At 39.5% G+C, this 26,032-nt stretch overlaps 1 protein-coding gene across 2 annotated transcripts in view; it reads left to right on the plus strand.

Moving 5' to 3' along the window:
* LGR4 (leucine rich repeat containing G protein-coupled receptor 4) overlaps window positions 1-26,032 on the plus strand; it is a 98,828-nt gene that overhangs the window by 55,942 nt on the left and 16,854 nt on the right. For both annotated transcript variants that reach the window (XM_021685331.2, XM_044919263.1), the window contains 4 exons: window positions 17,007-17,078; window positions 17,856-17,927; window positions 24,764-24,979; window positions 25,856-25,927. In XM_021685331.2, coding sequence (XP_021541006.1) covers window positions 17,007-17,078; window positions 17,856-17,927; window positions 24,764-24,979; window positions 25,856-25,927 — 432 coding nt within the window. The remainder of the gene's footprint in view (window positions 1-17,006; window positions 17,079-17,855; window positions 17,928-24,763; window positions 24,980-25,855; window positions 25,928-26,032) is intronic.

A 26,032-nucleotide genomic window follows, 5' to 3' on the forward strand; every position in this document is an offset into this window, starting at 1 on the left:
AAATCAGACTTAAATCAAGTTAAATATAGGTTTTTAATGGCCAGGCTAATGGATTATGTAATACATGTAGGTAAGAAGGCGACAGTTTGATACTCAGAACATCAAAGAGATGTAGCCCTGAAGGAATCTAAATTCATATTACAGATTGTATCCTACAGCCCAGCTGTTGAGTATTAGATCCAAGTCAGCGAATGTCTCCTATCTTAGGTCAGCCTCTCCCCCAACATGAGGAACAGGAATCAAATATAAGCCAGGTAGGTTATATGTGCTCTCTTGCTTCTGACAAGAGCATTGAAATAGCAGTTAAGGATTTAATAAAGTTTAGGCGAAATTTTTCTTCCCACACTACTTAGCTGAACAGAATGTTCCCACAGCAAAAATTGAACAGAGATTATTTGCCACTTCTAAGCTTGTGAACTGGGTCAAGTTACTTAACCTCCCTCTGCTCAGTTTTTTTGTCTATAAGGTACAGATAGCAACAGTTTCCCTCATAGTATTCTGGTGAAGACAGAATGAATTGATAGATATTAAATGCTTAGGACAGTGCATGAAACAGAGCAAGTGTTCTGTAAATAGTAGCTAGTATTTATCTTACTATTTTAAAAGTGCGCAAGAAAAAAAAGTGGAATACTAAATGTTATCTTTGGGTAAAAAATTTAATGTATATTTTATTTTTGCCTCTCTTTTTTCCTATAGTGAACATTAATTATTTTGTAATGGTATTCATTTTTTTATTGAGATACAATTGACTAATAACATACTAGCCTCAGGTGTTCAACATGATTCAATATTTGTATATATTATGAAATGATCACCACAATAAGTCTAGTTAACATTCATCACCATAAATTACACATTTTTTCTTGTGATGAGAACTTTTAAGATTTACTCTCAACAACTTTCAGATAGGCAATACAGTATTATTAACTATAGTCAGTGTGCTGTACCTTACATCCCCATGACTTACTTATTTTATAACTGGAAGTTGGTTCCTTTTGACCCTCTTCACCCATTTTGCCTACCCTACCCCTTAATTGTTCATTTTTTAATTACAATTTAAATTAAAAAAATGAATTATGTGTTTGAAGCCCCTACCTCCTGATTCCCACCAGTCAAGCTTTTTTAAGATGCTTTACCTATTTATTCTTGTTTATTATTTATATATTTATAAATATATAAATGTATTTATTTATAAAGTTTTAGATGTTAGGATTAGTCTACCTTTACAGAAGTAATTATACAATGAAAGGACATTTACAAGTGTTGTTCATCCATTGTATGACTACTGTGGGGTGTGTGATGCACCAGATAGGAGATGGAGAGGCTCTCCTAGCTCTGGGTGGGGTGACTGGCTGCAGACCACCTTCATTGATGCCTTGGATTGCCAGCACCACTCTTAAGGGATAGGGATTGTGCAGTGAGGGCCTGAATATGGAGTCAAACATGCTTAGTCTCTGCTTTGTGAAGTTCATGTCTTGGATTTCTTAAAATCTCTGATGTCAAGCTCATGAATTCTGTCAGTTGAGACTTTTCATTGGAACCAAATTGCATTTGACTGTTAGTTCTTTGTAGATAGGTTACATTCCCTCTATATTCTGCTTTGTCAGTGATGGAGCCCATCAGATCAAGCCAGCACATCTTCTCCAAATATTGGATGGGATTTCAAAAATGAATTCAGTTAGGAGAGCTGACAGGTATTTTTAAAGAATACTTCAGAATAGTCTTTCATACTCTGGGAATACTTCAGGCATTTAAAGGAATTTTTTTCCATGTTAATAAAAGCATGGTGAAAAGCCCATTTTTAAAATAAAACACTGTAGTTGATTTTGACATTCCAAAATGATGCTGCCATGACTATTGTAATATTTCATAAACAGTGTAACCATTTATCCAGAAGTCATCTGGAAGTCATTTAAGAGTGACTGTGAAGCTGAAGTGCCCTGAGTCAAAATGAATGATTTGCTGAGGTTTTTTTTTTTTAGTTTATAGTTAATGAGGTGTACTTTACAAGATATAACCGGGTTGGCCAAATTTTATATGATGATCCAGAGTGCTTGGAGTATTGGGTGGAATCACTTCCCAGCAATACATAAGAAGTGTTTATAGATATTTAAACATTTACTTATTCTTTGAACAAGCACTGAATCCTGCTCTGTGCCAGGTTCTGTAGTAGGTACCAGGGGTACAGAGACAAGTAAATATGGTCTTTGTCCTTGGAGGTGACTGTCTGTAGCTGTGCTAATACACATAGCCGTTAGCTCTAAGTGGCTATTTAGTTTTACATTTAAAATAATTAAAATTAGGGGCGCCTGGGTGGCTCAGTTGGTTAAGCGACTGCCTTCGGCTCAGGTCATGATCCTGGAGTCCCTGGATCGAGTCCCGCATCGGGCTCCCTGCTCGGCAGGGAGTCTGCTTCTCCCTCTGACCCTCCCTTCTCTCATGCTCTCTGTATCTCATTCTCTCTGTCTCAAATAAATAAATAAAATCTTTAAAATAATTAAAATTAAATAAAAAATCCAGTTCCTTAGTTAAACTAGCCGTCTTTCAAGTATTCAGTAGCCACCTGTGGCTAAGGGCTATTGTATTCGAAGAAAGTTCAGTTGTACAACATGGGTCTGGAGAAAGGTACAGACCTATCACTTGGTACAGCATGATGAAGACTGTCAGAGAACTGTGTGTAAGGTCAGTGAAAGCCTAAAGTAATATATTTACTTGAGATTCTAGGATTTGGGAAAGGCTTCCTAGAATAGCTTCAGCAGAGTCTTGAAGGACACCTGGGAATTATCAGATGGGTGTAAGTATGGGTGCTCCAGGAAGAACTTTTTAACATGTGCAAAGACATAGAGGTAGGCATTTCAGAAGTGTTAAAACACTTCTGTTTTAGTAACAGTTATTCCTAATGAAATATAGAGAAATTTGAAATATTGAAAGATGGAGAAGTATCAGTATGTGAGGCCAGATCATAAAGGGACTTTTTAAGCTAAACAATTTAGACTTATTCCTGAAGGAGCTGATTGGATATGAGGGTGAGCAGCAGTAGGGAGGAGAATAGGATTTTTGCCCCGAACGACTAGATGCCATTCACTGATTCTTCCCCCCTCTCTCTGGGAATACAAAAACATTCATTTCAATACATACATCTGAAAATTTGGGACAGTCTCTTGATTTTTGCACCTTGGTTTCCCACTCTTTAACATGGAGCTCCTCACAATAGTATTGTAAAGGGAAAATGGAATAATTTATGTAAAAGTGCTTTGTGGCCATAAAATGCTATGTCCACAGGAGTGAGGTAAATTTCACTAATCCTCGTAAATATTACAGTCTTTCTTTTTCTTGAAGTATTTCAGGGAGAGGTTATTTTGCTTGGGAATGGAAGCTGGAATGGGTCAATATAGGTTTCTATTAGCAATGTCAAAGGAAAGCCAGAATTCTTAGAAAATACTCAGCATCCACAGAATCTAGTCTGATGTGATGCTGGCACAGCTAATTTTGGCTTTCATTGAGACCTGCAGGGCATTGATAGGCATTTGGGGAATGGCTGAAATGTGGAGTTGTGAAAATGATTTAATTAGAAACAGCAGAGGGAATATCCAACTGCTTTTCCATAGGCTGCCACCAAAAAAGTCCATGGGTGTTACTTTGAGTTTAGATGTTGCAATAGCAGGTAGAAACCATTGCCAGCTCTGGCACTTGTACGGTTTATTGTTTAATATGAGTATATTATGAGTATAATTCCATTTGTTTCAAAATGTACTTTGACTTTGGAAGAATCACAGTGCTAAAGTAAAACTTAGATCTCTGAGTACGATTCAAGCTCGCTTGTTTTTTTCATCTGTAGGACAGTTAATTCTAAATTAAGGCATTACTTTGCAAAAGAGGACTAGTGAATAATTTGAACAGGGAGATTCTGAATCAGATACAAATAGTGGATCAAAACTAAATAGTTCAATTTGGCCAAAACTTAAATATAGAACATGTATACACACACACACACACACACACGTACATAACATTTCAGACTTATGAAATGTTGCAAGCATAAAGAATTTTCACACATACCATTTAGTCAGATTCCCCAAATGTTAATATTCTCTTTCCATATACATGCACACAATAGGACATCTCAAGTATATGTACATTTTTTCCCTGAACTAGTTGAGAGTAAGTTGCAGTCATAATTCCCCTTTACCACTAAATATTGCATTGTTCTTCCAAACACAAAGATATTCATTTAAATAACTGCAGTACAGTTGCCACGCTCAGAAAAATAGTGTTGATATATGTTATTGTCTGATCTGTAATTCTCATTCAAATTTGACAGCTGTTCCATAGATAATTCTCTATAGCAGAAGAAAAATAAAATTCTGGTTCAGCATACAGTCTAGAACCACAAGTTGTATCTGGTTGCTGTGTCTTGATAATTTATTTTAAATTTCAAAAACTGTTTTTTTCCCCCAGAGAATGTGAAAGAGTTTCTCGTTGCTCTGGTGATGTTTGATAGTTAAAAATACTCTATTCTTAGGTGCATTCTCTTGCACTTTCTAGTGCTCTGTTGGGATGATTTGGTAGCAAAGATCACTGCCCTTACTGTTTGGAAGTACACAGTGAGTTCACAGAGGGACATGGCTTGTCTGGTTCATCTTAATTCCTATGTGTTATTTGGAAAGCTGTCAGATTAAGGAGTAAGGGTGTAAAAAGAAAAATGGGAAGAGAGCTTGTACTAATCGAACCTGCTATGTATCGGATAGCCCCCCTCCCCAAATAGACATTGTTTTGTTTTAATTCATAAAATGCTGAACTACATATTCAGTCCCATTTTGCTGATGAGGAAGCTGAGGTTTTCCTCAGAGAGGTTAAGTAACTTGCCCGAGGTTACACAGCATGTTATTAGTGGACCTGGCTTTCATCCCAGGCTATACCCCTGTAGATGTGGAGAGGATGGGGAAAGACTTGTAAGACAATTTGTTAATTCAACAAAATTTGTTAGGTAAAGCTCTGTGTTCAGTGTTGAATTAAATGGGATCCTTGCCTTCAAGACAGATGGGTGGTGTATTAGAGTTTGGAGAGTTCAAAGGAGAAAGAAATTTCTACTCATTAAGAAAGATTAGGGAAGACCTCATCCAAGAGTTAGTATTTCTGGAGAATCTTGAGGGATGGTAGGAGTTAATTCATAAGGAGTTGTGGAAGAAGGAGTGTGAGAAAAGATATAAAGTCTGGTACAGGTGTTCGGAATGATGTGTTGTTTGGTTTTGTTGTAGTGCTGAGTTCCTGAAAGGAAATTATGGGAAAGAAACCTAGAAAGGTGTTTGGGGCCAGACTGAAGCTCCAGTCTTGTGCCTCTTTCCTGGCAGATGAATGAGGAGCTTCTACTTTTGAGTGACTATTTAAGTTTTTTGAGCTAAGAAATGACTTGACCAGATATGACCTTCGGTGAAGGTAATCTCATTGTAGACAGTAGGATGTTTGTGACTGAGACAATACAGGGAGACAAATGAAGATGCTGATGGCAATAGTCCAGGTGAGAATTATGGGAATCTGAACTAGGGCAGATGAGAGGCAATAAGACAGAGGAGGGAACCTCTGCAAAAGATGCATGCAAGTAGAATCAAGAGGATGTCTCAGCGAGGGTGATGGGGGTGACATCTGTAACACTTTCATTTAGGAGTACCAGAAGTCTGGTGTGCTTTGATAAGGATACAGACATACAGACAATACCGAACGAGAAATTGTTTTGGAAGAGAAGCTATTATTCTTGAATATACATATAGAATTTAGATGGGATATGAGTAGGAGTCTCTGGAAATTTAGGTGTGGAGTCCAGGATAGAGATTCATGGGTATAGATTATAGAATTAGAGTACTATGGGTATATATCTGAGAGTCTTTTATTTTAAGGTGATTACTGGAAACATGAGATGAAAAGAGCTTGCCGAGAGAGGGCAAAAGAAAAGGGAAGGAAGCCAAAGACAACTCCTTGGGAAACACTTGAATCCGGGTGTGGGAAGAAGACCAAGTGCCAGAGAAGCAGGAGAACTAGGGCAGAACTGTGCCCCAGGAGCTGTGGGAGGAGAGATTTTTCACAAGAAATGAAGGATCAACATTGACAGGCTGGAGAAAGGTGCCTGTGGCCAGATATTGAGAAAAGGCCTTGAATTTAAGTTTTTTAAAGAATCATTTCAGTGGAGTTGTGAGATTGACTTTGGGGTCAAGAAGTGCATCAAGAGGTTGGCATGTGGGGACTGCTATAGGTGGTTTCTGGTTTGGGGAGAGTAGCTAAAGCTTGGAATATGTACTGTATTTGACAGGAGTCCCTAGGGGTTAAGAGACAGAAACCCAGCTGAGGCATAATAGAGGATTTATTGTTTCATGTACAACTAGAAAGTCCAGAGGTGGAGTTGGCTTCAGATGGTACTCGATCTCAAGGTTTAAAAGTTACGAGAGTTTTCTCATGCTCTTCATTTTTTAACTTTGATTATCTCTAATGTTGTATTTTGGCTTCATTCTTTCCTGTTGCAAATAGCCTGTCTCCATATGGTGGGAAATCAAACCTTTGGTAGCCCCGAGCACATCTTTACATCTTGAGATCCCAAATGAGTATCTAATGTCTTCCTCGCTGCTTTCAGCAGAAAACTCTTAGGAGGACTTTAGTTAGCCACACTTACCTCATGTGCTTGTCCTTGAACCAGTTACTTTGTTTGGGATGGCATGGTCCAATCTGGCCTATGAATTCATCCCCACCCACTGGGGCTACAGGTGGACAATCCCCCTGAAAGGAAGCAGAAGGAGGAAGAAAGACTGGCAGAAAGAAACCATAGTTATCTCGGCCCATTAGAGTCTAGTAACTAGACACATTGTAGGGAATGTTTGTTTAATTGCGTCAATCTGAAATGAACAAAGAATCAATGAAGAATATAGAAAGGTCTCAGTTAAAGCCTAGGTAATATTTATAGTGGAACCAACAGGTTCTGTAACTTTGTCTTGTACATTGCAGTTTAGAAGTAGAGGTGATGAAACATGGGGTGTACTCAAATTTTGGGTTTGGTAAGTCAGGACTTCATAGGGTACTCAGGCGAAATCAAGCAGGAGAATCAAGCAGTTCATTGTTTAAAACGGTTTGACATGGGATTCAGAAAGTGTAGACAAGCAACTGAAACCACAGTTTGCTGGCTTATTTATGTATTTTAATCAAAACTGATTATTTGTTCTTTGACTAAAAATAGTAGTGACTTCAAGTAAGTGAGTATGTATTTGACTTTCTACTAGCATAATATAATTTCCAGCAAGGAAATAGGCTAAGTCATTTCTTCCATGTATTGTCCATTCTTTGTCAATCCATGCTTGTTTAACATAGTATTATGTGCTTTAGTAGAACCTTTAATTCAGAATTTGTTTATTATTTTCCCCTAATAGGTATTTTCACTACCTCTTAGTTCAGACTATATGTTTATATCAAAGAAGATAATGTTGGAGGTGCTAAAAAGTCTATCACAGACACACTTAACTTTTTAAGAAAATGGTCATAAAATTAAAGGATACTCAATTTTTAAAATCTGGATGCCTAGAAAGGTAAGGTAGATAACAGAAGAAAAAGTAAGCACCCATTATCTCAAATGACAATGGCTTAAATATGAAGGTGCACGTGCACACATACACACGTATCTAGGGAACTATTATGGTACATCACAAAGTCAGCAGGGATGTAGGATCTGATACTCTGCACTTCTCATTGTATAGCTACCATGTCAAGATCACAAAATAACTGTCTACCTAAGCTGTAGCCATCATGACCCAGTTCTCAACAACAGGAAAGATGAAGGAGGAAAGAAAGAGGGGGCTATTTCCCAGTAGTCAGCTTCAAGAAGTCATCTTAAGCCTCCCATATAATACTTCTACTCACATCTCACTGGCTAGAACTTAGTCACATGGGCACACTTCACAGTGGGATGCTGGGAAGTATGGTTTTTGAACTGGGCATATTGTTGTCTAGACCAAAATCAGGGTTCTATTACTAGGTAAGAAGGGAAGAATGGTTATTGGTTGGGCAATTAGCTAAAGTACTTCTGGCTGCAAGAAACAAATTCAATTCAAAGTAGTTTCAACAGTAAGGGAATGTATTATCTTGCATAACGAGAAGACCTGCATATGGTAGAACTCTTCTAGGGTTGGTTAATGGAGTTAGGTCACATCCTCAAGAACCCAGTTTCTCTCTGTCTTCCTACTCTGCTCCTCCGGTAAGGGTAGCACCATGGTTGCGGTACTTCACATAGTATATTTAGACATGATAGCATCCAGAAAGAGAAGAGAGTCATCCCTTCTATTGCATCCCATTTAGGAAGAAAGCTACCTTTCCCAGAAACCCCCAGCAGACTTCCTGTAACCAGAGCTGGGCTCACAGGTCCAGCCCTAAACCAAGTCACTGGAATGGGATCAGTATGATTGGTTAAAACCAATCGAGATTTACTCACGGAGCTGCGTCATGTGAAGGGGGTGATATTTGAACAAACCAGGCTCTGCCAGGAAGGCATGAATGAGTATTTGATAGGTGTGGTTCCTCTCTCTCCTCTTCACACCTTACCCATTCCATACGGGTCTATTTTGAGCCCTTTCTGCCATCAGAAGCCTTCCCTGGTCTTTCTTTTCCAAGTTCCTCTTGCACGTTCTTTGTTCCTCTCCACGAAGTGCTGGCTTGAGTGCCCTGTTATTTTGTGCTCAAGGTGTCAGTGTGCACTTGTCTCTCCAGCTCCTCTGACTTTTCTCTAAGGGCAGGGCCTGTTGTCACACACTTCCGTATGACCTGGGAAGGTAACCACATTTTTGAGCTTGAAAATGATGGGGGAATGTTAAGACAAAGGATTTTTTCTTACTTTGAGTTTATTGATGTCAGAGACTATATCAGACTACATAAAAACTAAATTCCACTAAAGTTTTATGTTTAATGAGTTACCCTTATTTAAAAGAAATTAAATGAGAGGTGTCTTGGGAAAACTCAGTACTTATTTTGCCAAACCTATGGTGCTTGGCCTGTAGTCGAAAGTCAATATTTGCTTTTAGATGTGAGTTGTAAAACTTTTTAAAAGCTATAACATATTTCCTCATATGGGTGGATATTGCGTGTGTTTATTGCCAGAGGTTGTGAGGATAATTCTGCTCAGGAAATGTGACCATTGCCAGGGTTTTATTGCTTTTACCTATGATATATGTAGGTATATTCAAATAGATATATGAAACAATTTTCCTCTTCTCTGTGAAGGAAATCTACTTTAAAAACCTTGGGAATTTCTCTAATAAGGGTTCTCAATACATGTCCTTAAAACATATTCAATTTTTACATGCACTTACATAAAATTATATGAAGATGTAAAACTCTTCCTGGTATGTGAAGAAATAGGGTGAGTAAAGCACTGTCAGATGAAGTTTATTTAACCTTGATAGGAAGAATGTCCAAAGGGAGCTATTTAGTTGTTAGCCCTTCTGTTTACTAAGAAAATAACTACATCCTTTGGTTCTCTTAAAGCCATTCATAGAAAATACACAAAACAACATTGTTCTGTTTCTGGAATTTACATTATTTTACCTTATTTACCTTGTTTTATTTTTAGGATTTACATTATTTAGCTGTGGTATAGGACCTTGGGCAAGGCACAAAGGAAACAGAGGCACTTTGTTTGGTTTAAAAAAAACAATAGGGAGATGGTGATAATGAGGGCCAGTATAGTAGGATAATGAAAATGAAGAGGTGCTACAGTTATGCTACTTTTTGTCAATACACATATATATATATTTTTTAAAGAAATATTTTGTATATATATAGAGAGAGCACACAGGAGGGGCAGAGCGGGGAGGGAGAGGGAGAGACTCAAGCAGACTCCCCGCTGAGCACAGAGCCTGACACAGGGCTCGAGCTCATGACCCTAAGATCATGACTTGAGCCAAAACCAAGAGTTGAATGTTCAGCAAACTGAGCCACCCAGGCGCCCCAACTTTTTGGCAATATATATTGATACTAAATATCCATCACTGGAAACCAGTGTACCTCTTGAGGTCTTTATTTTTCACAGGAGGCAGCAGAGTTCCAAGCACATAGTAGGACCTTAATACATAAATAAATATATGGTTGAGGACTTCTGTTAGAGGTATGTGTTGCAGTGTTTTTTGCTTTTACTTTAAAATGGTTGCCAGCATTTTAGAACCTGCAGATTTCAAATTACATATGTTAAGAGAATGCCACTCACCTCCCGTTAGACGGTTTCCTGTGGCCATACTTGCCCAGTTCAGTTTTTTGGTTTTTTTTAAAAGATTTATTTATTTATTTGAGAGAGCGAGAATGAGAGAGAGAGAGAGAGTACATGAGATGGGGGAGGGTCAGAGGGAGAAGCAGGCTCCTCGCCGAGCAGGGAGCCCGATGCGGGACTCGATCCCGGGACTCCAGAATCATGACCTGAGCCGAAGGCAGTCGCTCAACCAACTGAGCCACCCAGGCGCCCGCCCAGTTCAGTTTTGATGCATGTAGCATGATGCTGTGCTGACCCACCTGCATGAGAGAATTTTAATGGCGCAAGAGAGGCAGCCTGGATGTGTTTGGGTGCAATCTGTGATAGTTCCTATGTGTGGCTTCAAATGAAGATCTGTCAGGTGGGGAAACATAGGTGTAGAAAGAAGTGGTGAGGGAGGAGAGAAGACATCGTGGAGGGGGTGGATGAATATAGCTCAGAAGGGAAAGCTGGTGTGCCAAGTACTTGTATGTCAGACCTTGACAATAGCATAGGGCCAGCGCATCTGGTAACCACCTCTGCAAAAGGAAGGTAGGCACACGAATGGAGGGGGGGTTTTGTCCTCTACTCCCCGACCTCTCCGTAGTATGCTAGAGAAATTGCCCTGAGTACAGCTCTCTCTTGTTTGTGTGCACGCGTGCTTCCGGCTTGGGCCTGACTGCTGCAGTTCCTTCAGCTCCTGCTTTCTCCACGCCAGGCTCGTCACGACAGCTGCTGGAAGCTACTGAACCCTTATCTGCCCTCCTCCCGGCTTGGTACATATGTCTAGTCAGGGTGTGGATTGTAGTCCTTAGTCCACTGGTTCTTGGCCAGAATTCCAGCCAAATGGCTACAATGAAATTTCTGTAATAGGCCAGAAGAAACCTAAATCCAGGACTTTCTTAGAGAAGTAACACCAACTGTTTTATTATCTGTTTCACACTTGCCTCTCTCGTTTCTTAAAATTGCTCTCCAAGTGAAGAAATCTCAGTCTAATTCAGCACATTTCATGAAAGCATGTACCCTCTAGCGCAAATTACATACTGAAATGTGGCCTACTTGTTCATACCCACCATTGACCAGTGCTCATTTAACCAGCGCTGTTCCTGCTTCCCCCTTCTGGGATGGATGGCAGATCGAAAATATCATGTAGCATATGCGTTAAGAAGAGAGGATATAATTGAAAACTCTAGCTTCCCCGGAAGGAGCCGCTAATGTGAATCCATGGACCTTATGAATAATAAATGTGCACAAAACAGATTCATAAAGACATTACACACTGAGCCACTTGTATCCTGTCTCCTGGAAGGGTTCCAGATCCAGTGGGAGAGCGGAAGTCTAATGGCTTGCCCTTTCCCTCTCCTCCACCCGCTCTCTGTCTCTCCCCTCCCTGTCTTTGCTCTCTCTGCTTCCGAGACTGTTGTAACAAGCAGAATAAATAGGAGTTGCCTTGAGGTAGACTGTGTCCCCATTTGAAGTCCTGCTAGACTTGTCTTAATTTTGTGTGATCATGTGCACAACCCAGAGTGTGTTGCGATAATACTGTTGACCAGTGGATTGGTGTTCCCGTGTTTAAGGTCCACCCCCTACCCTTCCCTAAGAAAATGTACTCTCTGCAGATGTTAAGAAAGAAAATTGTTGCCATAGCACTTTAAGATCTAGCCACGTAGTTCTTTCTTGTTAGGAGAGTGAAGGGCAGTAGGGGAGCAGAAATGAAACAAGAGGAGAAAACATGCAGAAAAGAAGAGATAAACAGTAAGCTTTCCCCACTCTTTTAGTAGCAGTCGAATCCAGACTCCTACCGGGGCTTAGCTGAGGCATTACAGCAAATACCAAGTGTCTGCTATGCATAAGGTCCCATGCAAGAGAATACAAAATGAATATGACTTGGTCTCTGCCCATAAGGGACATATCATACAACTTAAGGAGATGTGACAAGTTTGTAGTGACTAGAGGCAAAAGAAGATGTGCCCGATGAGAGCTTTGTCTAAGTACCAGTGGAATCAGAGGAAGCTGATACCATGATGGTTTCATATTTGTGGTAGTATCCAACTTGGATAGTAATGATGAGTAATGATTCACTTGGCAGAGACTGGAGTCAGGGTATTTCAGGCGAAGGGAGTGTTATGAGCAAAGAGCGGTGGAAAAGCATGGTGTGCTAAACTGTAGGACACAGGGAACGTTGCGGAATCAGGTAAGAAAGGAAGAGAGGATCCGTAATGAAGTTCCAGCTAAGTCAGCAGTGGAAAAAAGCTTTCGGAAAATGCTCAGGGTTGTGCTTTTTTAAGATTTAGCTCTTATAATATTATAATTAAGTGGTTGAGGCAGGAGTCTTGTGGAGGTTCATGGCAGTAAGCCAGTGGAAGGTGGAGGGGGATTGAGGGCTTAAGCTCAGGTGACAGCAGGAAGAGCAAAAGATTGAATGGGTTGAAACCTTGCAAGGAGGCTCTTGGTCTTTGGAGACAGGAACTACAGGGTATAGATGAGAAAGAAGTGATGCCTGGGACCCTGTCTTAGCACACAGAAAGTTATACCATGTTCACCTTTCTCTTCTTACACTAATGATTATTTCCCCCTTAGGTCTTCACAGCCATTGGAAGAATAGTAATAGTAGATATCTATATATCCTCATTTAGCAAAATGAAAAGGTTTTCTGGGGCCAGCCAGTACATCCTCATGAAGTGAGACTGAGAAAACTGTTGGGTCTAGCACAGCCAAACCCAGGTATAAAATTGGAAGTGGCTGGTCTTTGCTAGTAGAGGACAGTTGGGGACCCTTCCTCAGGACCAGCCACCTCTTTTTCCATGAGAGATGCTTTAAAAGAAGCACAACCAAGAATACTCTATGTCCTAAGTAAAGTCCCAGTGGTTTAGGGCCTGCCCTCACCCTGGGGGCACTCAGGGATCCCATCCTTACCCCCTTTCCCACTGCTGTGGAAAGGATGGCACTGTTGGTCTGTTGGAAATTCCTCCATAGTTGCAGTTCTGAGCTCCTAATGCCATCGTCCCTGCTTGTGAGCTCCAGTCTACTCAAGGGGAGCTGTTGGTACTCAGAACAAGGCTATTGCCCAAGTCCACTCTGTTCGACCTCTCTGGGAATTATTTCCCAGCCTCTTGGTGACACACCAGAGGCACTGACGTGAATAAGCATTGAAGCTAGCCAGGTAAGAACTGGAATTCTGGCTCCTCCATTTCCCTCCTGTGTGCCTTATGCCACCCAGCCTCTCAGGGACTCAGAGAAGCGGGGCCGTAGCAACGAGATGATTAAAATGGAAGAATGTCTGTAAACCATGTATCTCGGTGCCTGCAACTACTACGGGCTCATTACATAGGTTTCTTTTCTTTCAGAGTTTTTGGAACTTTGTCCCTAACCCTGTTACTTATTCACTTTGCTCTCTTCTGGATCTGAAGTTTTGGATGTGAAGCATCCCCAGCATCTCCAATAAGAAATACAGGCTCTTGTAAGAAGCAAAATGGGATGAGACTGTGGGCCGTGCGATTGCTGGATCTGTAGAGCCTTTTCCAAGCTGTTGTGTTTATTAATCATGAACATAGCAGCTTGGGAAGCATGGGTTGATGCATTCCTAAAGGCTCTACATGATATGTTTATTCTAGTAAGAAACGAAATAATCGCAGTAGTGTATGGTAGTGTGCCTTCTTACTCTGCATTATCACCATCCGCTGCATCCTCCAAGTGTTTATTTCTCCAGATAGTGGGCTTGTATTTCAGGAGAAATTGTATGCAGAGAGCTCATTTGGTTATTTCTATGAACAATAAGTAGTGGAGAAAGAGAGGATACTTTTTGAAGTTAAGGTTACTTTAGTTTTCCCTTGGCTTATAAAGGGGGCAGAGATTTGGGAAAAGGCAGCAAATATATCTTGGCTAATGTGGTTAAACACTCTCTTCTGTTGACAAGTATAGGTAATCAGGTGCTCTACATTTTGCCACTTCCTTTGTTATTTTATAAAATACTCTTCTTTCATGAGCCCTAGTATAATAAATTGAACTCCTCAAGGAAAGCCCATAGATATGGGGACATTAAAAACTAATATTAGAGACAAAAAATTAAGAATCCTACAACAAGGGATGCCTGGGTGGCTCAGTCGGTTAAGCGTCTGCCTTTGGCTCAGGTCATGATTGCAGGGTCCTGGGATCGAGCCCCGCATCGGGCTTCTTGCTCAGCGGGGAGTCTGCTTCTCCCTCTGCCTGCCGCTCCCCCTGCTTGTGCTCTCTCTCTATCTCTCTGACAAATAAATAAATTAAAAAAAAAAAAAAAGAATCCTACAACAGTTTCAGTCTGTTTATAGTGTTTGTCTTTTAGTAGACCTGAGCTTTTTTTTTTAATCCTTCTTTTTTAAAAGATTTTCTTTTTAAGTAATCTCTACGTCCAATGTGGGGCTCAAACTTAACAACCCTGAGATCAAGAGTTGCTTGCCCTTCCAACTGAGCCAGCCAGGTACCCTCCCCCCCCTTTTTTTTTAAGATTTTATGTTTGAGTAATCTCTACACCCATCAGGGGCCTAGAACTTATAACCCAGAGATCAAGAATCACATGCTCTACCGACTGAACCAGCCAGGCACCCCAGACTTTAAGGCACATCTTTCAGATAACTTGGAAGAACAGTCATAGTCTCCTGATTACTTGCAGCCCTAGGGGGGAGAAGGCTATTGCCCCTTATGGTAGAATTCGGTTTTTTTTTTTTTTAACAATTTGATTTTTTAAAATGTGATCTTTTAAACACTCCCATTTCAGCTGTCAGCATTATCAATTGAATCTTAGTTAGTGAATCTGGCATAGAAAGGCCCCTGAGAGAGCGTGCACCGAGCCTGCACTAAGGTAGACTGTGGGATGCTATGGCATTGGAATGGCGAGCATTTTCAAGGGGGAAATTCTGAGAAAAAAGTTTCTGACTAATGAGTTGACACGTTGGTGGGTAATAACAGAGTTGTGAGATGCATGCCTTGTCCTGGGCACTGTTTGTACTTGACCTACAAGACTAATGCGCAAGAAACAACTAATAGAATGTAGCCTGTGGTTAATTACGAGTTCTAGTAATTTACACGAGGCATGTTCATGAGAACTGAAGTCTTCATGGGAAGTAACGCTGGAGTTGAGTATTCAAGGAGTGAAGGTGAGGTTGTGAGGTGAAGCATTTAAAGACAAGTGGTGACACTGTCTAGTCTAGAACCTAGAGGATCGCTAAGGAGAAATAGTTTTAAATATTTTTAACCCTCAGGAGGTATTAAAACTGCCTTTTCCAATCCCTCATTTTACATATGGTGAGCCCTAGGAGGTAAAAGGCCAAGAGAGTGGTGGTACAAAGTAAGCTATTTTGAGGCCGGATTTTGGGAAGGCTTGAAAGGTGCTAGGGTGCCTTGTGAGATCAAAGTGTGTGGTGAAAGGGCTTTTTAGGAGAAATTTCATTTAGGGGCATAAACCCTGTGTTACACCTGTGGTGTTGCCTGAGAAGTCAGTGTTGTGATCTTTGCTACTGAAGAAATAATTCTATATACTCATTCCTGGTTTCTGAGTCCTCTGGTTCTCCACCCGCATCCTACATCCCCCCTCCCATACACACCTTCAGGGCACATTTCTATGTTAATGATAGGTAAGGATCAAATATTGTCCTTTCCAGGGCTATTTGCATTTTAACTGGGACAAAGAGTTCCAGAGAAAATGATGCATCTGAATGGTAGAATTTCAGACCTCAGTGACTTCAAATGAAGGAGCTTTCCTTGTGTCCCTAAAATCAGGGTGTATAAGAGGAGCGTATTAGAAGGTGGGGTGGGGAGCGGAAGTCTAAGAAGAGGATGTCCTACGCCTGGCGCTTAGTAGACACTCCTATTTGTTAATGAATGAATGAAACTTTTTAGTGAATGAGTGAATTGATGAATAAGGCTCCAGGGTGCAGGGTACTTGCAGAGAGAAGAGAAAGGGATGAAAAAAGAACCTTTAAAGGAGGAATTAATATGACTTGATGACTATGTGATCCTAAGAAACAAGGAGGGAGAGAGCATTAAAAAAAAATTACAGATACAAAATCTTGTTGCTTGAGAGAGTACCCCTGGTGAAACCAGAAAACTGGGACAGTCCTGTGTTTAACATATGGGCACACAGCTGTCATTTCTATGTCAGTGCTTGGACACCTTCCTTCAGTTAACCTGTTTGTATGTGTGTGTGTGTGCATATATATACACATGTATATGTATGTGTGTGTGTATATACACACACATGCCTTTGCTTGGAAAATTATGCTTACAGTGACTTTCACTTTTTGCTTCCCTTTTGCACAGAAAATGCCGCCCTTGGTAATGGAGAGATAACAGGCTGACTTGCCTCCAGAAGGCATTCCTCCTTAACAGACTGGTTTGCTCTGAACGGTATAAACACTCCTGCCTGCTGACCAGTGGTCTGTATTTATGAGGCACTTGGAAAACACTGCAAGCTGCAGAGAGTGACCATGAATAGCAAACTTAATTTGGTTTAATGTGTTTTGGCTTGCTTGACCTCACCAGAATAAAAATGTGCCTGTTTGAATTATTGTATTGGGAGTTTAAAAAAAAATTCTAGAGACATTTATCTCATTGGAAGAATCTTGGGATTGCTTTAGCAAAGGTTTAAGTCCATGTTTAATGTCAGATAGACTTGAGAAATGTTTAACATAGATCCTTAATCACAGATTACTTTATTGTGAGTTCTGAATTTTTAAGAGCCTAAATTACTTTTTTTTTTTTCTTGCTACTTTTTTCCCCCTAGACGATTGGCTGGCAACGACCTTTCTTTTATCCACCCAAAGGCCTTGTCTGGGTTGAAAGAACTCAAAGTTCTGTAAGTAATGCAATTTTAGAGTTTCACAGCTGGCTGTGTATTTTCTTTTTGCATAGTCAACATGCTTGGAGCTAGGGTAAGCACAGTTTCTTTTAGTTCAGGATTAAAAAGATTTAAGGAGTGGCCAATGGGTAGTGTGGGAGGCGAGGGTTGATTTAGGCAAACTTGGGTCTAGATACTAGATAACAAAAGTTAAAACTCTAAATAATAGGTGTTCTGACCTTCAGTGCATTACAATTGAATGTATTAGGCTTTTTGTGGGGCTAATGGATTGAATCAAAATCATATTTAAGCTCTACTGGTAGAGTTTTGTTTCTACTTATTGTATAGCTGTAAGAACTTTGAATTAGCTGATTTAAAGGGAAAAAAGGCTTACAAAAGCTCAAAATGTTAAAATCATTTTAAAGCTAAAAGGAATTAAGATGCCTATAATTTACAGAATCTGTGAGGGACCAGGAAATAAATTAACAGTCCCTAGGGTGACGAACATTAATTAGGGTGCCTTAATTCCTGAGAGTGAAACACCCCTGGAAATGTATATTACCAGGAGGTCTGTGTGAAGAGATGGCTTAGGGATAGCAGCTTAGGTTTCATTTCTGGATTTATAGCAAATGCTTCTTGCTTTTTTGCAGTTTTCTTTCCTTGGGTGCTCTCCACCTTGATCTCTCCCCCTTTCCTGCCATTGGAAATATTTTTTGGATAGAAATGGCTCTGAATTCTTCTAAGAAAAAATAGTAACAATTGCTTGTTATTCACTAACCAAAAATTTCCTTCCAGAACCCTGCAAAACAATCAGTTGAAAACAGTACCCAGTGAAGCCATTCGAGGACTGAGTGCTTTGCAGTCTTTGTAAGTAGCTTTTTGGTTTTCTGTATTCTTGAATCATTAGTAGACCACTCTGGCTGCTAAATGTGTAAAGAACTGGAATCCCAGGAAAAGGGGAGATTTAATCTCTCATCTGGGATAAAATTGGAGATGGCCAGGTGCTGTTATCAAAATGCCCTTTGGTGAGAGAGAAGGAGGTGGTTCAGTTTACTCCCTCTCTTGTCTCAGATGCTGGGAGAAAAGTCACAAGCATACACGGCTAGGTATAATTCCAGGAGCTTTTATATGGCAGGTGATCTTCACCTCTTTAGAACCAGAGTTATGTGTGTACAGAAGTTCTAGTGTCTTATGCCATGATGGTCACAGTTACAGAGAGGTTTCTGTTTTAGGCGGTAATGATAATCAGAACAGAGTGATTATAATTCCTCATCTGTGGACCTTGAATTCACAGTGGGGGTGGTAACTTGGTCTCTTGTACTGCCTTCTTCCCCAATTTTTCTTTTTGAGGAGAGTTTGGTTTTATGTGGAGTGTTCAAGATTTCAATTCTTGGTTTTTACCATGTTCAGATGCTTGGTTTTTATTAATTTCAAAAGCTGTTTTTTTTTTTTTTTTTTTAAGATTTATTTATTTTAGGAAGAGAGAGAGAGGGCGAGCAGTGAGAGTGAGTAGGGGGAGGGGCAGAGGCAGAGGGAGAGGGAGAGAGAGAAGCCCAAGCGGACTCTCCACTGAGCCCGGAGCCCTACAAGAGGCTCCGTCTCACAACCTGCAGATCGTGACCTGAGCCGAAATCAAGAGTCATACGCTCAACCAACTGAGCCACCCAAGCGCCCCAAAAGTTTTTCATATATCACTTCACTTTGTCCTTTTTTGCATTCTTTCGTGTGTGTGTGTGTGTGTGTGTGTATGCGTGTGTATGAACCTGGAGGACAGTGGTCACTGCTTCCACTGTTTTGATATACAAACCCCATACCTCCCTTCCCCCTCCGGCGGGGCCGGTGGTATCACCGGGGCCATGAAAAATCCATGGAAGATTTTGAAGAAACAACCAATTTTTATATTAAATAAACATATTTGTTAATGACTAGAATGAATGTTATAAGCTAGTGCTGTTAGGACTACAACTTTAGTTTTTCTCATCTTTGGGATTGGAAGATCCAGTTCCTCTGTCTCTTCCGGAAAAAGAGTAAGAAGCACTGAACTGATGCATGTGGTTATTACAATTTGCTTTTTGCCAAGATTAAGAAACACTGTTAGTGTATTTATCAGGCTTGTCTGGTTTGGGATCCCCACTTTGCCACTTACTAGCTGTGTGAAGTCGTTCAAGTTATTTAAAATTCTCCATACAGTAGTATGCTCATTACTTGCCATATACTTGAATGCCTGAAAAGCACTTGTAACAATATCTGACATGTAGTAGGTGTTCAAGAAGCATTTGTGGAATCTACTAATAGTAATAATGATATATTTTATCAGTGCTTTCTTTTGATTTTTAGTTTACCCAATTTACATAACTAGGTGATGGGAATGTTTGAAAGTAATGAAAAAGTATTCTTTCTTTTATTTTACTTTTTTTGAAAAAACATTCTTTAAAACAAGGAACTTGGTTAGTTTGTCATTCTACTAGAATAACAAATACCAATGTATATTGTTTCAGCTCATGTCCTAATTCCAAATACAGGGGGAGGAAGGTGTAGTTTGTGAAAGTGTGGCACTTTAACCACCTGCAATGCAGACCCGTAGGCCATATCCTAGAAGTAATGGTATTTTCTCTGTAAAGGGAAGATCTAGCAAGCTATATTTTTAAAAATTTCCCCAGGAAATTCTCATGTGCATGAAAGTTTTGAGAATCACTCTGAATAAAAAATTGTAATAGTTAGCACATGTATATGTTCTGGATTACAAAATTAGGTTTTAACTATATCATGTAGTTGTGTAATCTAATCTGTCCCATATTTTTTTTTTTATTGCCCTTTGAAATAACTTTAAATGTATGCTTTTGTAGGAAACGCCTATAGTAGAAGACTTGATTGAAAATGGTTGAATTGCTGGTCTCTGCTTGCTGATATAAAACCATTTTTTTTAAAGGTTTTATTTATTTATTTGACAGAGAGAGACGGCGAGAGAGGGAACACATGCAGAGGGAGTGGGAGAGGGAGAAGCAGGCTTCCCATGGAGCCCGATGCGGGGCTTGATCCCAGGACCCTGGGACCATGACCTGAGCTGAAGGCAGATGCCTAACGACTGAGCCACCCAGGCGCCCCTAAAACCATTTTTTTAAATATTTTATTTATTTATTTGACAGAGAGAGCACAAGCAGGGGGAGTGGCAGCCGAGTGAGGAGCCAGATGCAGGGCTCAATTCTGGGACTCTGGGATCATGACCTGAGCCAAAGGCAGACGCTTAACTGACTGAGCCACCCAGAAGCCCCTAATTTCTAGTTTAAATAGAAGTTTAGTTTAAGGTAGAAATATATTATAAATAGCTAATTTTGCCACAATGCCAAGTTGTGGAACATAGGATTCATTATTTGCTGTAACTATTTGAGTAGACCCTGAGTAGACTCCTTCAGTGTATCAATTGGAATGAGTTCCTTCACAGACATGTGACTGTGTCACCTCTACACACTTTCTGACCTTGGACAGATGTACACAGAGGGAGCCATTTTACCTCTCTCAGAGCCAAATTCATTAGATATTTTAAATAGTCATTTTCTTGTGCTTCTTCAGAATTCATTTTACTTCAAGAACTTCATACAGAATTGTTCTCATTTCCCAAGACTAAAATGATCAAAATATTCAGTCCTTTTGTCTAGTTGGAAGGTTGAAAAAGACAAAGCTAAAATCTTTGAGTTTTAGAACAAAAAAACTACCAAGAAAACGTACAAATAGATTGTGGTCAATAAGCACATTAAAGTCCACATGACATTTATTGATAATTTAGATGATTTAAAGTGTTTTTCACAGTAGGTTTCTCCCTCTTAAATAATATTTTAAAAAAGCATGTTGTGCTCATCACTCATGGAGCGAATTGCATAGTTTAAATTACCTCCAAAATTGGGATGGGGTGGGGATGGGGGTGGAGAGGAGTCAAAGCAAACCATTTTTTTAAAAAAGGGCATTGGGATGTTTTTATCTGCATCAGAAACACAAGGAGCTAAGTGTCAGGCCTGTTTTACTTAAGAAGGAAATGTACATGGGTTTGTTAGCATAGTGGGTGTAGCTCAAGTTAGACACAATTGAAATTCTGTTTGCAAATCTGATCTTCAGACCCGAATTACAAGAAAGATTTCCTTGTGGTTCTGAAGTAGTGCTTATAAGGAGCAAAGTTCGTTTGGGGTTGAAATTGACCAGAAGTGGTTTGATGCCAAGTGTGTGAGGATGACTATAAAACCTGAAAGTGAATTGTCAATGTTAGTACAAAGGTAGCCCAACAGCCTTCCACAAAGCCACGAAAATGGCTAAAGCATTATCTGAACAGGCTATTAAAATGACATGTCAGGATTTGCTCCACTGGATTCTTTTTCCCTTAAATTAGATCACACTTCTATTGAATGGTAAAGGACTATTTCAAAGACTAAATTTCCTAGGTTTTCCACAATAATGTATTATCTTAACAATTTATACTGGTAACAAAATATAACACTATTATGTGTACATTACTGGTAAGTTAGAAGTAGAGAGAAAAAGGGAAAGCTTTTGATTACACAGAATAGAACATGTTGATAACAGACATTCATCAGTAAAATCTGCATATGGGATTATTTGTTATTGTAATTTCATTTAGGGCAAGAAAGTATCTTGAGTCTCAGTAAGATATAAAACAGGCTTTTGAGAATAGGGAATAGAAGCACATTTTAAAGACAAAAATAGTAAGGGAATTCAGTTAATACAATGTTAGCCTTTAACAACTAAAGTACACTTAAAGTAATAGTTCTTTCTTGCCGGGTGGTGTTTCAAGGGTAGATTACATTAAACAAGCCCACGATATCTACCCACATGTGAGATATCTGATGCTATTCATGCATCTACTGAACCAGTGATAGTATTTTCTTGGTCTCTTAGTTAGGATGAACATTAAATGTGTAGGTTATTGGTACAAAGCTGTAATTCTAAGACAGTTTCTCCGTGAAACATTCATCTTGGTGTAGGGGCAAACTCTTTACATTTATGAGTGTGCCCCCAACATCCGCATGTGAATTGAGGTGTAAGAATTAACCACTGAGTCACCACAAATCCTTTGCCTCATTTAGCTTCTTATTTAAGTGTCTCATTTTTCCAGAGTTCTTCCTTTTGATCTCTTACTTATGGGTGACTTTACAATTTGGGAAAATTTTTAGCACAGGGGAAATTGTGTGTTTATTGTTGTATTACTATTTTGCATAGAAGATAGTTTCATTACTATCTTAGCTCAAAACTTGCCTGGATATCTTGCCCTAATCTAAGGCCATCTCTTTTCTATGAGTACATGGTACAGAATTCTGCAGGAGCATAAGTGGTGTATATAATACTGAAATTATGCTTAAAAGGTACAGATAGCTATCTTTATAGTATTTTACCACATCTTAATGAAACACTTTTATAGAGAGGGCTTAATTTCAGTAGAGTTTTGTGTGCATATGTGGGTGAGCCTTGCTCATTATTTTGTTGAATATGAATGCACATTATCATCAATAAGATAACATAAGCAATTTAAACTTTTGAACTGCTCTCATGCTGAGAAACTGGAAAGGGACTTCAATTTGTACAATGAAGGTACAATCCAAACCCCTTGCCTGGACTACCAGGTCTATATAACTTGGTCCCTATTTGCATCCCCTATGTCTCCCTGGACCCTCCACACCTTCCTCCTGTGTTCTGATCACCCTGATCTTCTGGGAGTTGGTGGGACCACACCGCACTGGTTTCTGTTGAATCTCTGCCCTCTGGATTTCAGTTTGAATACCAGCTTTTTAGAGATGCTTTTCCTGACCAGTGCATTTTAAGTAGCTACCCTTCCCCCTTAGTCCCTGTTAGTCATTATCTCAGGACCCTGCTTATTTCATAGCACTTCTTAAGTTCATGTGTTAATCACTTTTAAAGTGTATTATATTGTGGGTCATTCTCCATTAGAATGTCAGTCTCATGAGGATAGGCCACATATATGTGTTCACCATTTTTATCTTTTGTGCCTAACAAGATGCTCAGTTTAGATGTGTTGAATAAATTGCAGATAATTAAATCAACTACAAGTAGAATTTAATTGCATTAAACATTTAGTTACATTATATGGTTGATTGTATGTCCAGTGTCTCTCTTTCCCTGAGTGGAAGTTCCTCAAGATTGTGAATTGTATGCATGTGTGTGTGTTTGTGAAAGAGAGAGAGAGAGAGAGAGAGGAGGGAGAGAGAGAGAGAATACTATCCACACATTAAAGCAAATCTCCTAAGCAGCTCCATAGCCAGGACTTTGCCAGTCTCTATATAAAGGATGCCTGTCTCTTCTCAGGGGTGGGTGCTAGAGAGTCTAAGGAATAAACAGCCTGAAAATGTCTGTTCCTAAATGAATTCTTAAGTTAGCTGCTCAGTTCCCTGTGCCGTCCTCTTTAGTGCTTATCTCAACTTTATCAAAAAGAAGCTACCATCAGATTCTCACCGGGACCAAGGGTCTTTAACCCCTGCTAATCTGAGGCTGGAGCAGGTGGCTGGGTGCAGGGCTCAGCATTTGCCTGGAGGGGAAAGGGGCAATTATGGCAGGCCTGAAGCTGGAGCCGCATAAGGCAGCAGAAGGCATAGGCACCCCTCTAAAAGTCAGAAATTCCTGAACTCGACAGCTGCCAAAATCCATGTCTTTAAAAATATGCTGTCATTTTGACTTTTCACGTTTTTTGTGTTCCCTGATTTTCACCAAAGAAGTCCACACCTGGAAGGTTTGAATTTAAGTAGTAAAGCTATATCATCAAGGGATTCATGAAGACAGTTGTGATTTGCCTGGCCTTCATCATATTGATATCAGGTTGTCTTTGTGTCAAAAAGGGATTATTCCAACAATTATGCCCAATTACACCGACAATAATACTTAGGACATGATTTTCCAGATTTTTAGATGGGGACTTAATTTTAAGTATGAGTAATCCTATTAGCAAGGTGTCTTTAATTCCAGAATTTAGGGAAAAATTAAAAGAAACCCTAAGGCCACAATAACATTGACCAGAGTAGCTGTTTAGTTTTTCCTGTGGACAGTTTGTCTTTTCTTAATTGTTAATTTTGAACTTGGTGCTAAGAGAAGAGGAGAAGGTTATTTGACCAGTACATGACACCTGTAGTTTTAACTTGCCTGGTGGTGTAAGAAGGATTGTTAATAATCTCTTGCTATAAACATTTTTTGGGGGTAAATATTTCCTTATTTTTTCCCCTTCAGTTCCAAGTCAAAATAGCGGTTAAATTTAATGTCAGATATTAGTTGTGATGTAAAATTTTAAGGACAGTAGCTTATTTACTCAGCTTAGTTTCTTCTCTTGTTTTGTACTTTTGATTTAAATAGATTCTGAAACATAAAATTCTAGCTTGAACTTTCTGAGAGTTTTCTTTTTTTAAAAAAAAAAAATCGTTTTGCTATAGTTACTCTTAGTCAAAGATTCTTGAGAGATTGAGATTTGCATTCATCCCTTTGTTATGTAGGAAGGGAAAGAACGGACTTCCACACTATGGTCTTAGTAAAGTTGTTAGAGTTTATGAGACTTTCTAGAGAAATTGAAGACATAAGGACTGCCGTGACTGGTTATTTTTGTAACTCCTTTCTGTTTTGAAAACTGAGAGTTGTGTGTGATTTGGCCCATTCTGCTAGAATTCGTTCCTGAACATGGTTGTTTCTGTTTCTGTCAGGCGTTTGGATGCCAACCATATTACCTCAGTCCCCGAGGACAGTTTTGAGGGGCTCGCTCAGTTACGACATCTGTGGCTGGATGACAACAGCTTGACGGAGGTGCCTGTGCATCCCCTTAGCAATCTGCCGACTTTGCAGGCACTGACCTTGGCTCTCAACAAAATCTCAAGCATCCCTGACTATGCATTTACCAATCTTTCAAGCCTGGTAGTTCTGTAAGTATCTGTCCCTTTAAATACCATATATTTGTGTGAATTAGAGGGCAAAAGCAGATTTCTTGTGACAAATTATTATGCAAGTACCACACTTTTGATTATGCTTCCGAAGAGATACCTGTTTGGGGGAGTTGCCTTTTTTTTTTTTTTTTTTTTAACAAAATTAAATGTGCTGACATTTAAAAATACAAGATAGGATAATTAAAAAATTAACATCCAATTACTGTTGAATCTTTCTAAGATATGTGGCCTTTTGTAATCATAAGAAGAAATTGGGACACTCAGCAAATACTTGGATAGCTTTTACTTGTGTACCAGCAATGCATTCGGTGTTAAAAGAAGGGGCATTGTTTTCAGGAGCTCACAGAGAATAAGTTTCAGTGATATTTCATGTTTTGACTAATTTGTCTGCTCAAAGAGTATATGATTCTCTGTGTTTTAATCTTTGAAAACTTGGACATAAAAAAAATGGCATTTCTTTTAAAATCTGTTACTCACTCTCACTGGTATAAGGTGATGCGCTTCCCTCCATGCTGGTTCCCTCTCCTCCTCATAGGGGGAGCTCACCAAAAATGTCACTTCACAGAGTGAAAGTCTAACCAGAGCTTTTCTTCTGATATGGGTAAATAGTAAAGAATCTTCAATGTGCGTACCATTTTTCCACGAGAGATCCTTTTCTTTTCCGTTGGCATTCCATGTCCAGTGAATCCGAGTCTATGTAGCCTAGATCAAGAGATACGTGCTATTTGTTGTCCATTAGTCAAAGGCTGAAATGTTTAACTACATGGTTCCTTTAAAAGACAATTTAGACACATAAAACATTATAATAGTTGCTGTTGGGTGATGTAAAAGTCATTTCGATGCTTTTTTCCATAGGCATCTTCATAACAATAAAATTAAAAACTTGGGTCAGCACTGTTTCGATGGACTAGATAACCTGGAGACCTTGTAAGTTGATTTGTATTTCAGATGGTTACGTTGTGATATTGATGCAATTTTGGATTTCCTTGCAGAAAAGGGAAAAATAATGGTCTTGAGTTCAATTCACTATTA

This window comes from Neomonachus schauinslandi, chromosome 11 (genome assembly GCF_002201575.2).
Source record: "Neomonachus schauinslandi chromosome 11, ASM220157v2, whole genome shotgun sequence".
Taxonomy (NCBI): Eukaryota; Metazoa; Chordata; class Mammalia; order Carnivora; family Phocidae; genus Neomonachus; species Neomonachus schauinslandi.